General features: G+C 35.7%; 1 protein-coding gene across 1 annotated transcript in view; it reads left to right on the forward strand.

Annotated features, from left to right (window-relative positions):
* The window catches only part of KLHL4 (kelch like family member 4), a gene marked incomplete at both ends in the record, with an annotated part of 79,702 nt that overhangs the window by 35,547 nt on the left and 26,583 nt on the right, over positions 1 to 17,572 (forward strand). The window contains 3 exons of the mRNA XM_080719416.1: positions 12,861 to 13,028; positions 13,414 to 13,550; positions 14,120 to 14,316. Of these exons, the coding sequence (XP_080575542.1) occupies positions 12,861 to 13,028; positions 13,414 to 13,550; positions 14,120 to 14,316 (502 nt within the window). The remainder of the gene's footprint in view (positions 1 to 12,860; positions 13,029 to 13,413; positions 13,551 to 14,119; positions 14,317 to 17,572) is intronic.

Consider the following 17,572-nt stretch of genomic DNA (forward strand, 5'->3'; position numbering starts at 1 on the left):
GAGTGTAGAGACAATGTAAAGAATGAAAGAAAATATTTGAAAATTATATATCATATAAAAGACATAATATATAATTTAAAAACTCCACAAACTTAATGGCAAAATTCTGAAGAACTAGCTAAATAAATGGTCTATAGGACAAAATGTACAGTTTTCAAAAGAAGATATAAAAATAATGGATGATGATATTGGTAGGAAAACAGTGTGAATGCCACTGAATTACACACTTAAAATGGTTAAAATGCTAAATTTTAGGTCTTCCATTTTTTACTATAAATTTTAAAAATCAGATATTAATTATAATGAACAATAATAGATATTCATTCTCAAAAATATCACTAAATAATCTATGCCAGGAAGCAAAATTAGGTTTCCTTCCTTTCTTTCTTTCTTTCTTTCTTTCTTTCTTTCTTTCTTTCTTTCTTTCTTTCTTTCCTTCTTTTCTTCTTTCCTTCTTTCCCTCCCTCCCTCCTTCCCTGTCTATTCTTTCTTCTTTCTTATCATGATTTCTTTTATTTTGTGATACTGGATATTAAAACTAAGGAGTTTACACCTCTAAAATACATTCCAGGGCCTATTTTTTCATTTGAAGCATAGTCTTAATAAGTGACCCAGGGTCTCATTAAGTTGCTGAGACTGAACTAGAAACTGCAGTTCTTTGTCTTAGCCTTCCAAGTACTGGGATTTCAGGCAAGCACCATCATGCCTGGTTGATTCTATATTTTATATGGTTGGTTTTGAGTTTGAAGATTTTTGACTGAGGTTCTTAGATCATGAAAGAAAGAAAAAGGCTTCTGTTCCATGTAGGAAAAAAAAACCAAACAAGTAACTGACTTTGTATAGTCCTAGAGTATTGAATTTTAACAGAGTGAAGAACACAAGTTTGCCATATTGGTTTTATAGTGTCTGATGCATAATTGTTAATATGTTTCATGAATAAATGGCTGTATAAATCCAACTTAATATTTATAATATTGTTCACCCAACTATTTCTTTAAGTCCTTCTACTGAAGAATTGAGGTTAGATATTGGGTTTCACTATACTGGTGATTTCTACAGAAGGTAAATATGAGAGTCAACAGGAATTTTCAAGAGGGGAAGATATCGGAGGCAGAAGAAAATAATAAACATGAGGTCAGTAGACAACGATGAAGTGAGGAAATTTCAGAGAGGCAAAATTGAATCAGCAAAGGTCATAAGATAAAGTACAAGGGATACTAAAAGTACAACCAGTAGAAAAGAGCACACACTGTTGGTATATGGGAAGATGTAGTAGAACGTGTATATTGAGATCAGGTTGCAGTGTCAAGATGAGAACTTTTCATTTAACTAGGTTGATAATTGGTAAGTATAAGGAGTTTGGAGAAAATGAAAGGTATTAAAGCAGACCTGCATTTTACTAACTGTAATCCAACAATTTTTCACAAGGTTGTTTGTGAGACTAGAAAGTTGCAAGTATGAATATTAATTGAAAAGCTGTGAAAAAGAATCAGAGCTTCAATCAGATTGACAGAAACTCACAGACATACTATACCAAAGAAAGAAAACTAACATCTTTGATTTCCATAAGCTTTTATATTTTATAAACTCATTTAACATCTCATTTCACAGTTCTGCAGAATGAATGCTATTATTGCAAGTTTTATAGATAAGGAAAAAATATTTGATGGTGTTAATTGTTGTAAGGTGAGAGATCTAGTAGTATCAGAGTTACAGTTTGAACCTAATGTTATGTTCTAAAACCCTTGCTCTTTTCACTATACCACTCTTCATGAACTATAGTATAGGGTAAAATTGCATGACTTAAAATAATAATTATGGATCAAATGGGAGAAGGAACAGTATCACACAACTTTTAAATTTGGAAGCACAAGAACGATTTAGTGTTTTTTTATACTGAGTTAAAAATGACCTAAATCTTGTTGAAGTATCAGGCTGGCCATTTCATAAGTCTGTTGCTCAAAAGAAAGAATAGTTACAAAGATTTAAACTCATAGGCATTTGAATGATAGTTGGTCATGATAGTGGGTAAAATTCCAAAAGTAAAGAGAGAACTAGAAGTAGAATTTTCAAGATCTAGACATTTAGGAATTTGGGAGGGGAAGAAAGGCTAGTGATGCAGCCAAAATATGTATAGAGGGGGAAAAATGTGCCATGGATACTTGAGTAGGGGCAGATTCAAATAGCAGGATATTGAAGCAACATTAAAACAATCTGTTTTAGAAAGAAGTACTCATATGTATGCCTATACACAATCCATATTATCACACTCAGATTTTATTCATATAGAATATTAAGAGGCATTTCAGTGTATGTACTCAGTTAGATTTAAATCAACATTTTACTAAAATTTCCATTACAAAACTATTGCATAAACACATTTAGTGTAAGCATTTGAAATATATCTTCCAAGTGTTTAAAGAAATATTTCTAGCAATATTCCTTAAACTCTCAATTACTTATATGTCCATTTTTAGTACCAAATAGATTCTTGGAAGAAATGATTTGGATTTTATATTGTAAAGCATTATGGCTCTTTTTTGATGTTTTGCAGTACTAGGGATGGAAACCAGGGGCATTCTATCTCTGAGCTATACTCCCAGCCCTATTTTTAATTCTTTATTTTGAAACAGGTTTTCTTAGAAGAAACTGACAAATATCTAGACACATACAACCTCCCTGAGTTGACTCATGATGATATAAAAAATTTAAAGCAAACAATAGCTGTCAAAGAGATTGAAAAACAATGAAGAGCCTACCATAAAAGAAAGGCCCAGGTTCAGATGGTTTCCCATGTGAATTTAATAAAACCTTTATAAAAAAGATAATTCCAATGTTTTATAATTTATCTCATAAAATAGAAAGATACAGGACTCTCCCAAATACATTCTATGAGGCCAGCATCACATTAATAACAAAGCCAAAGACAGTGCAAGAACAGAAGATGAAAGACTAATACCATTGATGAATTTAGACATAAAACACTGAAACAGAATACTAGCGATGCACAAGTGTTCTCCCTGAGCTACACTCCCAGCCCTTACTCGTTCATTTTGAGTACAATTCCAGTGAATGAAATTCACCAGTTTATTCTATTGATGAATATCTTGACTGTTCATAGCTTCTGGCTACTAGTACTACCATGACTATTGACTTGGATGGATATTTCCTTTAGATGAGTATCTTGGAGTTAAATTTATAAGTTAATAGTGTAGCTGATAGTTATGTCAAAATGGTTGTGCCATTTTATGCCCTCTTTAGCAATTTGAGAATCCTGCTTGCTCTACAACCTTGCCAACATTTGCTTTGATGCTGAACACTTACAAATACAGTATTTGGGGGGTAATTTTTTTAGTTTCAGGAAAGTTGTAAAGTTTCCTTACATGCTTCACCCATTTTCCCTTGATTTTAATGTTATGTGGCTGGTATATTTGTCAAAGCTAAAGAGATGAGCATTGGTTTATTACTGTGAATCCCATACTTCAGATTCCATGTTTTTTATTTTATTTCTGTTAAAGGATTTTTCTGAACCAGAATCCCATTGCATTTCATGTTGGCCAGTTTTTCAAGCTTATTAAGTCATTTATTTAAAATTTTGTCCATTTTAAAAGTTGAATTGCAGATTGTTCTGTTAAATGCAGAATTTCTTTATATATTCTGGATACAATTATTGGGTATATGCACTGCAAATTTCTTTTGGTCTGTTTTGCCTATTCTCATTTTTCTAGAGTAAATGAAACTTAATAAAAATTGTAATTTTTTTCTGTGTTAAAAAAAGAAAATTATACACTACGACAAAATTCATTACCATCCCAGGGATGCAAGACTAATTAAGCATAAAAAAGAACAGTCCATGTAATGGACTAAGGAAAAAAATCATGTGAGTAAATAGATGCTGAAAAAGTATTTGATAAAATCCCAAACCCATTCATACTAAAAATACAGAGATTGGAATAGAAAGAACTTAAGATCATAAGGCCAATATACAATAAGCCAATTGCCAAAATAATACTGAGTGGGGGAAAACTACAAGAATTTTCTTTAAAATATAAAACAAGACAAAAATTCCCCTATCACCACTAATTTTCAATAAAGTAGCTTATACTCTAGCCAGAGCAATAAGGCAAGAAATGGAAATAAAAGGAATACAAAAGGAAAAGAAAAACTGAAACTATTTCTATTTGCAGATGACATGATCTTATACTTAAGAGATCCAATAAACTCAATCAAAAGGCTTCTAGAACTGATCAATAAATTCAGCAAAGTCTCTGGATATAAAATCTATATAAAATCAGACACTTTTCCATATGACAACCATAAACCCACTAAAAAAGAAATCCATAAAATATTTCCACTCACAATAACCTCAATAACAAAAATACTTAAGACTAAAACCAAAACAAGGAGGTGAAAGTTCTCTACATTGAAAATTATAAAACACTGAAGAAAGAAATTTGAAGAAGATTTAAGACAATGGAAGGACATCCCATGCTCTTAGATAGGCAGAATAAATATCACTAAAATGATCATTCTTCCAAAAGGGATCTACAGATTTAATGAAATCCCCATTCAGTTACCATGGGCATTATTCACAGATATAGAAAAATCATTCTTAAGATCTGTTTAAAAAGAGGAGATTCAAAATGGCGACTGAGGGACACAGCACTTCTCAGTAGCTGAAATAAATAAAGTTCAACTACTTAGATAGCAGTGTCTTAATCAACAAAATAAATACATCCCAGGAACCATAACAGATTCAGGTACCTCGGCGGAAACTCTGAACATGAAGAAGAAGAAGAACAAAGATCAGGCACCAGACCTACTGCAGATACAATCGGGACTCCCAACAGCGGGCTGCCAGCCCGCCCAAACTGCACTCCCAAGACCTGACTGAAACCACCATGGCAAGATAATCCGAGACTGAAAACGGACATAGAGCCTCATCTTAAGCAGCGAGCAGCACCCACGTCAGAATTCTGTGGGCTTACCAGCGACTGGATCACAACGGCACAGAGACTCCCACGGACACCTTGACCAAGGAAGCCAAGTACCTGAGTGCTTCCAGGGTAAGTGCGGGTACTAGCGTGTGCCCCAGGCCCAGCACTGGCCTGGGGCATTTGTCCCACGCCTCAGAACCCAGCACTGTCCTCGCACACCCTGTCTGCGCCCCGGACCCCCACTAGTAGTCAGTGCCTGCGCCCCCTCCACCCCTAAATTGGAGCCTACCTTGTGGGCCTAGCTCCCGCCCCCGATTGGAGCCCAGACACCCACCTTCCTGGAGGCCTGCTTTCCAGGCAGCGAAAGCTCTGTGCACCCATGAGATCTCTTCGGGCATCTAGCTTCTACGGCCTGCGGGAGGCAGAGATCATTGCTGGACACCTTGCAGCACCTGTGCCCCCTGAATACCTGTGCACCTATTCCGCGCCCCTGACCCACTGCTGGGAGTTCCCGCCCACCTGGCAGCCTGATACTCAGTTCTAGTCTAAAACACAGCCCAATGCACCATGGAGGAGCATAGCAGCAGGCACTAGGCAGCTGCACCCACCCACACCTGGGTCCAGTAATAGCAGCGCACACAGCCTGCACTCTTGGAACTGGTAGAGCTCTGGCAGTAAGTGTGGGCATCCAGGAACCAGCAACCCTTTGCCTAGGGCACACCTTGGGACCAAACCGGCTAGCCCAGTTAGAATTTCCAGAGACACAGGAAAATCCAGCAAGACACAATATCTGCACAGGACCACAGTGGGAGGTTCCAAGTCTACTTTAGACACTCTCCACTCCTGCTGTAGGGAAGCACAGGCCGGAGTCTAGGGTGGTGAGTGCAGAGGTGCTGACTACAGGTTGGAATTACACAGAACCTGGGAATCCTACAGAATCTAATAACAGTGACACCTGACATCCTGACACATAAACTCAAAGCAGTTAAAGGAAAGAAAGTTGTCCAAACACTCAGAGTGACCTAAGAAGATAAAAATAGAGTACAAAGAAAACTAAGAGACATTGGATTATATTCTGAAAACTACCAAAGCAATCAGATATGCAAATATTATATGGATCTGACCCCATATTCGTAAATAAGTAGGACTGTTTTTTTTTTTTTACTGTTACTGTGGATGTTTTGTTTTGTTTTGCTTTTAGAGTGCTTTTGTTTTGTTATGGTTATTGCTGTTTTATTTTTCCCCCATCCTTCTTTTACTGTAACTTGTTTTTTATATATATTTGATAGTTTGCCTTGTTTTCTGATTTCACACAGCTGCTAGTTCCTTTTATTTTAATCTTGTCCTTTTTTTCTTTCTTCCTCTTTCCTTCCTTTTTTCATTCTCCTTTGATTGGTTTTTCCTTTCTTTTTCTTGGATTACATAATAGTCTTGGTATCTTGTGTGGATTTTTTTTTATGTTTGTCTGCTCCTTCCATTACCCCTCTTACAAACTTCCCCACACTAACCTATACACTCTTCTCCCCCAAACTTTTCCCCATAATATACCTCCTTAATTTAATACTCAAAGTATTTCATATCTCCTTACTTACTCTACTAACGACAAGAGTCCTACTAGTAAACTCTCTCTCATTCTCCGCAAGATATTACCTTATCATACTTAAAGTCTTTCTTAACCTAAACATATCCTCTACCTAATCCAACTCCTTTACCCACCATCCCTGCTCCTCCCACATCACCCACTCTCAACACAGGAAAAGCTCTGCTGACTTGCCGATACCCCTAAACTCCTAATATTAAGATTGGACTAAGCATAATACTCACGAATGATGGGTAGAAATCAGAAAAACAGGACAGAGAACGCTATAAATATGAGAACCAGGAATTATAAAGAGACAGCAGAAATCACGAATACTGACCTACTAGAAATGCAAGAAGGGGAGTTGAGAATCTTGATGTACAATATGATGAAATATTTTAAAACAAGTATAGAGGAAGTGAAAAGTGAGTTAGAAACACTAAAAAAGAATCAGAAAGAGGTCTGGAATGAAATGAAAGAGGCAATAAGTGAAATGAAGACAGCAATAGAAAGAAATTCTGGAAGATTAGATGAAATGGAAAACAGAATATCAATATTAGAAGACAGTAAATCCCAAACTGAAAACACAGTCAGTGATATACAGAAATCTTTACAGCAACAAAACCTAAACACCCAGCAAATATGGGATAATATGAAGCGTCCTAATTTATGGATAATAGGCATTGAAGAAGGGATGGAGGTACAGACCAAGGGCATCTGTAATATCTTCAAGGAAATAATCTCAGAGAATTTTCCAAAAATGGAAAGAGACTTAGACCTTCATGTCCAGAAGGCATACAGAACTCCACTGAGGCAGGACCAAAGAAAGACCACTCCACGCCACATAATAACCAAAATGACCAATATAAAGGCTAAGGAAGGAATCTTAAAAGCAGCGAGAACAAAAGGACGGGTGACATATAGAGGCAAAACAATAAGATTCACCCCAGACTATACAACCCAGGTCATGAATGCTAGGAGAGACTGATATGACATGATTCAGACCCTGGAAGAAAATAACTTCCAACCCAAACTAATCTATCCAGCAAAACTACTATTCAAGATCAATGGTGAAACCAAAGTCTTTCAGGATAAACAGAATCTCAAAAAATTCATGAATTCAAAGCCAACACTAGAGAAAATTCTTTAAAAAATAAACCATAAGGAAGAAAAAAGAAGCAGACTTCAGAACCAGAGAAGAGAGGAAGTTAATAAGTGGGCCATTTAAGTAAAGAAGAAAGATCAAACCACCCAAGAGTAGACAGAACACAAAATGGCAGAAAACAAAAATCATATTTCAATAATATATCTTAATATCAAAGGACTTAACTCACCAATCAAAAGACATAGACTGGCAATGTGGATTAGGAAACATAATCCAAATATATGCTGTCTGCAAGAAACTCACCTCACAGCCAAAGACATTCACAGGCTGAAAGTGAAAGGATGGAAAAAGATATACCACGCCAATTGTGACCAAAAAAGATGTGTTTTGATGTGACTAAAACACATCAAAAGAGACAAATCAGGGCACTTCCTTTTACTAAACAGAACAATACAACAAGAAGATATAATGATAGTAAATATTTATGCCCCAAATGTGGGTGCAACCACATTTGTAAAACAAACCCTTCTGGACATAAGATCACAAGTAGACCCAAATACAATAATTCTGGGAGACTTTAATATGCTTCTCACACCACTGGATCAATCTTCTAGGCAAAAGATGAGTAAAGACGCTTTAGAAATAAAGGAAACCATAAACCAAATGGACCTAATAGACATTTTCAGAATATTTAAACCAGGAACTACAGAATACACATTCTTCTTAGCAGCCCATGGAACCTTCTCCAAAATAGACCACATACTGGGACACAAAGAAAATACCAGCAAATTCAAAAGATGTAATATAATTCCTTGCATCTTTTCAGACAACAACGGAATAAAAGTAGAAATCAACAACAGGAAACTCGAAAGAAAGTATTCAAACTCATGGAGAATGAATGATACATTATTGAATGATGAATGGGTAAGAGTAGAAATTAAGGAAGAAATAAAGAAATTTATGGAAACAAACGAAAACAGTGACACAACCTACCAAAATCTATGGGACACCATGAAGGCAGTATTAAGAGGAAAGTTTACTGCATTGAGTGCCCACATAAGAAGGACAGATAACCACCAAGTAAAGAGCCTAATGACACAACTCAAGGACCTAGAAATTCTGCAACAGTCTATTCCCAAAGCCAGCAAAAGGCTAGACATTATTAAAATTAGAGCAGAAATAAATGAAATAGAGAACAAAAAAAATTCAAAGAATCAATAAAACAAAAAGTTGGTTCTTTGAAAAGATTAATAGAATCGATAAACCCCTGGCCAACCTAACCAAAAGAAAAAGAGAATCAACTCAAACTATCAAAATTAGAAATGAAAAAGGAGATATCACCACAGATAGTGAAGAAATTAAAAAGATTATCAGAAACTACTTTAAAAATTTATACTCCAATAGACTTGAAAATCTGGAAGAAATTAATAGATTTCTAAGCACAGTTAACCTTTCTACACTCAGCCAAGAGGACATAGCAAGCCTAAACCAACCAATAACAAGAAATAGAAACGGCAATAAAAATTCTTCCACCAAAGAAAAGCCCAGGCCCAGATGGGTTTCCAGCTGAATTCTACAAAATCTTCAATGAACAACTAATACCAATACTTCATAACATGTTCTGGGAAATTGAAAGAGATGGAACTCTCCCAAATTCCTTCTATGAGGCCAGTATCACATTAATCCCCAAACCAAATAAAGATACAAAGGGCCAATAGATACATGAAAAGATGTTCTTCATCACTGGCCATTAGGGAGATGCAAATCAAAACTACACTGACGCCGGGCGTGGTGGCGCACGCTTGTAATCCCCGCGCTTGGGAGGCAGAGACAGGAGGATCGCGCAGGTTCGAAGCCAGCCGCGCACGCTGGCTTAGGAGACCCTGTTTCCAAATAAAAAAGTATAAAAAATAGGTCTGGGAGTGTAGCCCGGAGGTAGAAGGGCTTCCAGGAACCCCAGTACCACCACAAAAAAAAAAAAACAAAAAAAAAACTACACTGAGATTCCATCTAACCCCAGTCAGAGTGCCAAGCATAAAGAAATCAAACAACAAATGCTGGCGAGGATGTGGGGAAAGAGGAACTCTTTTACACTGTTGGTGGGAGTGCAAACTAGTTCAACCACTATGGAGATCTGTGTGGAGATTCCTAAGAAAGGTGGGAATAGATCCACCATATAATCCAGCTATACCACTCCTGGGTATCTTTCCAAAGGGGTTGAATTCAGAGAAATATAGCAACATATGCATACTATGTTAATAGCAGCACAATTTGTAATAGCCAAAATATGGAACCAACCCAGATCACCATCAACAGATGAATGGATAGCAAAACTGTGGGAAATACACACAATGGAATTCTATTCAGCCATAAAGAAGAACAAAATTATATCATTTGCAAGAAGATGGAAAGCCCTGGAGAACATCATGTCAAGTGAGATCAGCCAAGCACAGAAGGAGAAGATACACATGTTTCCTCTAATATGCCCAAACTAGAAAACACAAAGGATACCAGTGGGACTCCAGATATTAGAGGGGAAATACTAGCTAAGTTTTAATGGAAAGATAGGAGAGGAGAAAGGCCGATCTTGATTAATGAGGGTCTACACCTGAACATGTGTAAAATTATGAATAAGACATGGTTAACCTGGACAACCATTGGTGGGAGGGACGAAGAGAAAATGGGGGCGGGGGGGGGGAGAGGGCACCAAATATAGTGTAAATGTATACTATTTATGTTCAATAAAAAAATTGTTAAAAAAAAGTCAAAGATCTTAGATGAAGGAAGAATCTGGATAGGCAGAATAAATACCCAAATGGCCATTTTTGCAAAAGTGATTTATAAATTCAATGCAATACCTATTAAATTACCAAAGTCATTCCTAATAGACATGGAAAATTATTCCTAGTTTAAGTGTAAACTATTTATGTTCAATAAAAAAATTGTTAAAAGAAAAAACAAAGATCTATTTGAAGAAACAAAACAAAACAAAAAAAAAAACAGAACATCCAAAGTAGTTCTCAGCAACAAGAATCATGCAGGCAGCAGCATCACAATCTCTGAATTCAGATTATACTATAGACCCATAGTAGCAAAACCAGCATGTGCATGGTATTGGTACAAAATCAGACACATAGATCAATGGAGCAGAATAGAAGATTCAGAAACAAATCCACACACTTACAGTGAATTAATTTTCACAAAGAGGCCACAAACATACATTGGAAAAATGATAGCCTCTTCAACAAATGTTGGGGAAACTGGTTATCCATGTGCAAAAAAATGAAAATAAAACCTACTTTTTCATTCTGCAGAAGAATCTATTCAAGGAAATTAAACTTCCAGCTACTTGAAGAGGGCATATGACCAACACTGTAAAAAGTAGACATAGGTAAAAAAAAATTCATCACCAAGGACCCAAAACAGAAGAAATTAAAATGGGGATTAGTATCTGGGATTGCATTAAACTAAAGAACTTCTGTACAACAAATATCCACAAGAGAGTCTGCAGAATGGGAAAAGATGTTTGTCATCTATTCCTCTAAGAGAGGACTAAAATCTAGAATAGCCAAATACTTAAAAGACAACGCTAAAAGCAAATAAAACAATGCCAGGCGTGGTAGCTCAGGCTTGTAATCCCAGCATTCAGGAGGCTGAGACAGGAAGATTGCAGTTTGCAGACAGCCTCGACTACTTAGTGAGGTCCTTTGCAACTCAGTGAAACCCTGTTTCAAAATAAAGAAAAAAATAGGGCTCAGAGGTGTAGCTTGGAGGTAGAATGCCCCTAGGATCTATCCCCAAACCCGCAAAAATAAAATAATAACATATGCCAGAGATGATGTGGAGAAGTAGGAACTCTAGTATACTGTTGGTAGAATCGCAAATTAGTGCAACCACTTTGGAAAACACTGGAGGATTCTTCAAGATGATTGAGCTATACTACTCCTGGGCACCTATGTAAAAGAATGGCATGGTGGCGCATGCTTGTAATCCCAGCATTCGGGAGGCTGAAACCAGAGGATCACGGTTCGCGGACAGTTTCAGCCACTTAGTGAGGCCCTCTGCAACTCAGTATGACCCGGTTTCAAAATAAAGAATAAAAAATAGGGCAAGGGGTGTAGCTCAGAGGTTGAATGCCCCGAGGTTTCATCCCCAGACCCGCAAAAAAAAAAAAAAAAAAAAAAAACAGAATGGAAGAATGGAAACCCAACTACCATATTAATTCATGCATATCTCTGTTTATTGTGCAGATTTCACAATTGCCAAACTATGACCAAGATATTCATCAAAAGATGAATGTATTAAAAATAATGTGATACATACACAATGGAATTCTACTCAGCCATAAAGACAACAAAATATATCATCTGTAAGGAAATGGATGAAACTGGAGAACATTATGCTAAGAGATATTAACCAGTCTCAAAAAGTAAAAAGGTCAAATGTTCTCCCTTATATGTGGAAGGTAGCCAGAAATTGGGACATATGAGAGACTCCAGCCAAAGGAGAAGAAACCTTAGTGGAGTAAAAGGAGGGAGATGGAAAGGGGGAGGAGACTTGAAGAGGGAAATACCTCCATAGACATGGTATACATACACAAACTTAACAAACCAATCACTATACTGAGCATGAGAAGGAGAGGCATAATAAGTTGGGAACAGGTGGAGGTTTCAATTAGTGAGGTGTGCATACATGCCTCTATTATCCTGAACTTCAACAAGATGCATAATTATAATGCAACAATAAAAAACATATAATAAACAGTTCCAAATGCTCACAAAATATATGGTCACACTTATATACACCAGCAACCACTCACTTCTGATACCAGTTTATCTCTCAGTCAAGATTTTCACTGTTGTAATCCAAAAATCCTGACCACATAGCTTAGAGGAAGGTAGGTGTAATTGCTCACAATTTTTGGAGAGTTAAGGGTTCAGTCCATGTGAGGATAGGTGTGCAGAGCTCAGAACATGGTGACAGGAATTGAAGAGAAGGAGTTCAAGGTTCTGTTCTGACAATATGGAGAGTAGAATAAAAAAATAAAGATATCTAGTCCAAAAGGACGCACCTGTAAGGACCAGTACTTAGAAACCAAGCCCTTCTTCAAACATTACTTGCCCACTTTCTTCAAGGACCAGGAGACCATTCAAAATTTGAACCATTACACTGTCTAAGAGAAAAAGTGTAAGTTTTGGAAAAAGATGTGATTATACTTTTATTATTACTTTACTTTCAGTTTATACACACAATATTCTGAGGAAATGAATACAACAAGGTCTGAGGAGCACTTCCATGCTATAAACCATGCAGAGAAAACACTTCGTAAAATGGAGAACTACTTGAAAGAGAAAAAACTTTGTGACGTGCTTCTGATTGCTGGACACCTCCGAATTCCAGCTCATCGGTAAGTACCTTCATGCAGAGAGAATATTAGGAGGATAAAAGAGGTATAAATGAGGGAGAATCCACATGTTGTTACAAACTGGAACATTGAGAAAATAGATTATTTATTCTCTTATTTAAAAATAGCATATATTATCCATTTCTTTAAAAAAAAAATTAGAAAACCTGAACTTTGCAAATACTGATGAAGTCAAACCTGCGTGTGTAAACTCTCTGAAAGAAAATCATTTTACTTATTTGTCCTGTAACTTCACTACAACTTACTAAACTGAAAGTTCCATGCAGAAAACAAATTGACTGGTTCTGCAGATTTATCAAATGCATTTCATGCTTTTCAATGAGACTATCAGTTGATGTAAGTTCCTATGAATCATTCCAATTTCTAGATTGGTTCTCAGTGCAGTATCTGATTATTTTGCTGCAATGTTCACTAATGATGTGCTTGAAGCCAAACAAGAAGAGGTCAGGATGGAAGGAGTGGATCCAAATGCACTTAATTCCTTGGTGCAGTATGCTTATACAGGTAAGTTCTTGTCATGCATTAACTTATAACAGCCTTGCGTTATATAACCTATTACTATTATTTCCATTGTCTAGGTGAAGAAAATGAAGGATAGCCCCGTTAAGTAACATTTCTATGGAAGGAAGAAAGCGATTGTCTCATCTTTTGGGGCCAAAACAGTATTTGGATTTTTTCACAATAATTATTTAGCCTATAAGATTGTTATGTACTTATATACACTATTTAATTGTATGCTCTTGAACTCTTCTAAAGTCAAAAAGAGGAAGATACATTTATTTCCTTAGAGTTTGTGGAGATTTCAGAGTTCAGTCCATGTGAGACCAGGTCTGCAGAGCTCAGTGCACGGCAGCCTGGAGCAGAGAAAAGGAGAGAGCGATCCTTTCCTTACATCATCTTTGGGTTTACATGCAGACTTCTTTGTGTTTATCAGCCTCAAAATATTTGACCATAATATATAATGTACACAAAAAGCACAGCCTTTTTAAAGAGGGAAATGGATATAACTAACTAGCATACGTATGTTAATTTATGGAACCTGTGGTAATTCTTTACTTTTTCAAACCATCTAGGTGTCCTACAACTGAAAGAAGATACCATTGAAAGTTTACTGGCTGCAGCCTGTCTTCTACAGTTGACTCAAGTCATTGAGGTCTGCTCCAATTTCCTTATTAAGCAGCTTGATCCTTCAAACTGCTTAGGCATTCGATCATTTGGAGATGCCCAGGGCTGTACAGAGCTCCTGAATGTGGCACATAAGTACACCATGGTAAAAATCAATTGTTTCTAAATATCTTGTATTAATAACATACAAGTATTGGCATGAAATTAAAAGTCAGTAGTGAGCTTATATGATTGTTAGAAGACTTGCACATAGTATGGGTTAGATAAAAATATTTGTGTAGTCACATCATATGCAAGTAAGGTTTTTGTTCTTTGGAGGGGCAACAACCAAAAACAATTTGACCAAATTTTGAAACTTGGAGAAATAAAAGGACTGCCAAAATTAAATTGTGATAGGGCATGTTTATATACATAAGAATAAGGAAAATATTAGTTTATAATATTTTGCATAATTAAAATACAGTTTATAAAATTATATAAATTATGATTTATAATGAAGTTTAATATTTCTCAATAAGAAAGCTGTTAATATTAATGGAGCTGTATACATTGGAAGAGCTTGAGAATTACCAAAATTAGTAACTGAGATGATATTATTGAGAAGATTTTATTAGTAAAATCTGTACTTTGGTTAAAAAATAATTGCATTTTAGTCCTTTAACTTAAGTAATTTTTCTGGTGGTACTGGGGTTCCTGGAAACCCTTCTACCTCTGGGCTACACTTCCAGACCTATTTTATACTTTTTTATTTGGAAACAGGGTCTCTTAAGCCAACGCAGCTGGCTTCGAACCAGCAGGATCATCCTGTCTCTGCCTCCCAAGCGCAGGGATTACAAGTGTGCACCACCACGCCTGGCTTAATTTAACTAATTTAAACCCATTTTGCTAGACATAGTGGTGTACATCTATAATCCCAGCTACTCATGAATATATGTCAGAAGGAGAGCAAATATAAGGCCAGAACAAATAACATAGTGAGATTTTGCATAAAAAAAAAAAATACTGGCGAGCATAGGACCAATTCTCCAACATATAGGCACCAGGAGAGACTTCCTCAATAAGACCCCTCAAATCTCAGGAAGTAAAAATAAATCAGTAAGTGGGATAACATCAGTTTAAAAAGCTTTTGTGTAGCAAAGGAAACTATTGAGAACCTAAGGATTGAGCCTATAGAATGAAAGAGATATTTGCCAACTGCTTCTCTGATAAAGGATTAATATCTAGAATATATAAAGAACTTAAAAAACTCAATACTAATAAAACCAAAGAACCCAATAAAAATCTGGACAATCTGAGTAAACACTTAACAAAAGAATAAATACAAGTGTACAGTAGATAATATGAAAAAATGTTCAAAATCATTAGAATTAGGGAAATGAAAATTGAAATGAAACTAAAATTTCACTTAACACTAGTTAAAATGGCAATCAAGAACACAGACAATAAAGAATACTGGTGAGGATGTGGGGAAATACAATCTCTTTTGCATTGTTGGTGAGATTGCAAATTAGTAAAGCTGCTATAAAAATAAGTATGGAGGTTCTTTAAAAGACTGGAAATGGAGCCACCAGGTAACCAGTCATGCTACTTTTGAGATCTATTCAAACAAACTGAAATAAAATTACTGGAGAGATACCTGTAATTCCATGTTTACAGTAGAACAATTTATGATAGACATACAATAGAACCAGCCTAGAAATCCATCAACAGATGAATAGACTACTAGAATATGATATATACACACAATAACATTCTACTCAGTGTTTTTTTTAATAAAAGAATGCAATGATGTCATTTGCAGAAAACTGGATTGAACTTGAGAATATTATGCTGAATGAAATGAGCCAGTCACAAAAAGTGAAGGGCCATATGTTTTCACTTATATGTGGAAGCTAGAGAGAAACTGGAAAACAAAGACTTCAGAAACATTAGGAGAGACGTTAGAGGAATGGGAGAGGGATTTGAGAAGCAAAGTGGGGAGGAGAAAGGGAAGATTTGATGATAGAAACTACTTAAATAATCCATTGTCCATACATATATAAAGTTATTTGTATCAATACAAATATTATCAATGGAAGGAGGAGATCAGGAAGGAAAAACCCAGAGTAAAACACAACAGATACTGTGTGCATGTAAGCATCTGTAACTGTACCTCACTACGATGTACCAATAAAAATAAATAATTGACCAATAAAATAAATTAATTAAGATAAAATTTAAATATAGCAAGCTGGGCATGGTGGTGCATGCTTGTAATCCTAATACTTGGGAGGCTGAGATAAGAGGATCAAGGTTTGTGGCCAGCCTTAGCTACTTAGTGAGGCCCTCCAAAACTTAGTGAGACCCTGTTTCCAAATAAAGAATAAAAATAGGGCTGGAGTGTAGCTTAGAGGTAGAATGCCCCTGGGTTCAATCTCAATCCCCAGTATACCAGTGTGTATATATATATATATTTGTGTGTGATACATGTGTGTGTAGGTAGTAGAGTGTTTACTTAGAATATGCTAGGCACTAGGTTTACTGCCCAGCACTGCAAAAACAAAGAAACAGTTCTACTAGCAATTATAGTGATAAATGAAGATAGATGGAATAATTATTTACAAAACTGGACAGAGGATATAAAGTAAAGCCTTACCATTAATAATAATGTTTTTATAATGCAAAGAAGAAAATGAACTCTTTTTTACTCTGAAACAAAGAATGACACAAGAGATGAATCCTTTTTGGAAACTTAATCAAAACATAAATATTTCAAGCAAAGAAAATTGCTCATTAAGTTTAAAAATCAAATGTAATTGCATACAAGGGAACAACAGTATTGCAGGTAAAATTGTTAATTAAAAGCAGCATTATTATAGGATAGTGATGCATACAAATGAAGGGTATTTTTGAGAGTTTCAATTCAAATTTCTAAAATTTGAATTCTCTAAAAAATTTTATAAATACATCTCTTTTTTCCTACCCCGTGTCATTACTCAAAATTCAAAATGTCAAACCTATTTCTGAAAAAATACTCTCATGTGAATAGTCACATTAGAGTACATTTGAATTTTAAAATATGCCATTTCATTGTGTTATTTGTATCCCTTTATGTTAAATCGAGATGCCATATAATCTAAATGAACAGTAGTTATATAGTTCAAAGGTCAATCCTACCATAAATGCCAAACATGAAAACTTCCTGTTAAATTACTTAAATTCTTGTACTAAATATTAACAGTTTACTGCCTGCTGTCTTACTCTTACAGACAAAATACATTCTGATAAACAACTTGAATTATTTTTGTTGCTCAAAATGAACTTGTCTTCCTTTTCCTATTATGTCTCCTAAACTGAGTGTTAAAGCCGGATGTGCCTGGCATAAAAATACAATAATGTTGTCTCTCTTAATCCTCCGGCTT

This window comes from Muscardinus avellanarius, assembly GCF_963383645.1.
Source record: "Muscardinus avellanarius genome assembly, chromosome: X".
Classification (NCBI taxonomy): domain Eukaryota; kingdom Metazoa; phylum Chordata; class Mammalia; order Rodentia; family Gliridae; genus Muscardinus; species Muscardinus avellanarius.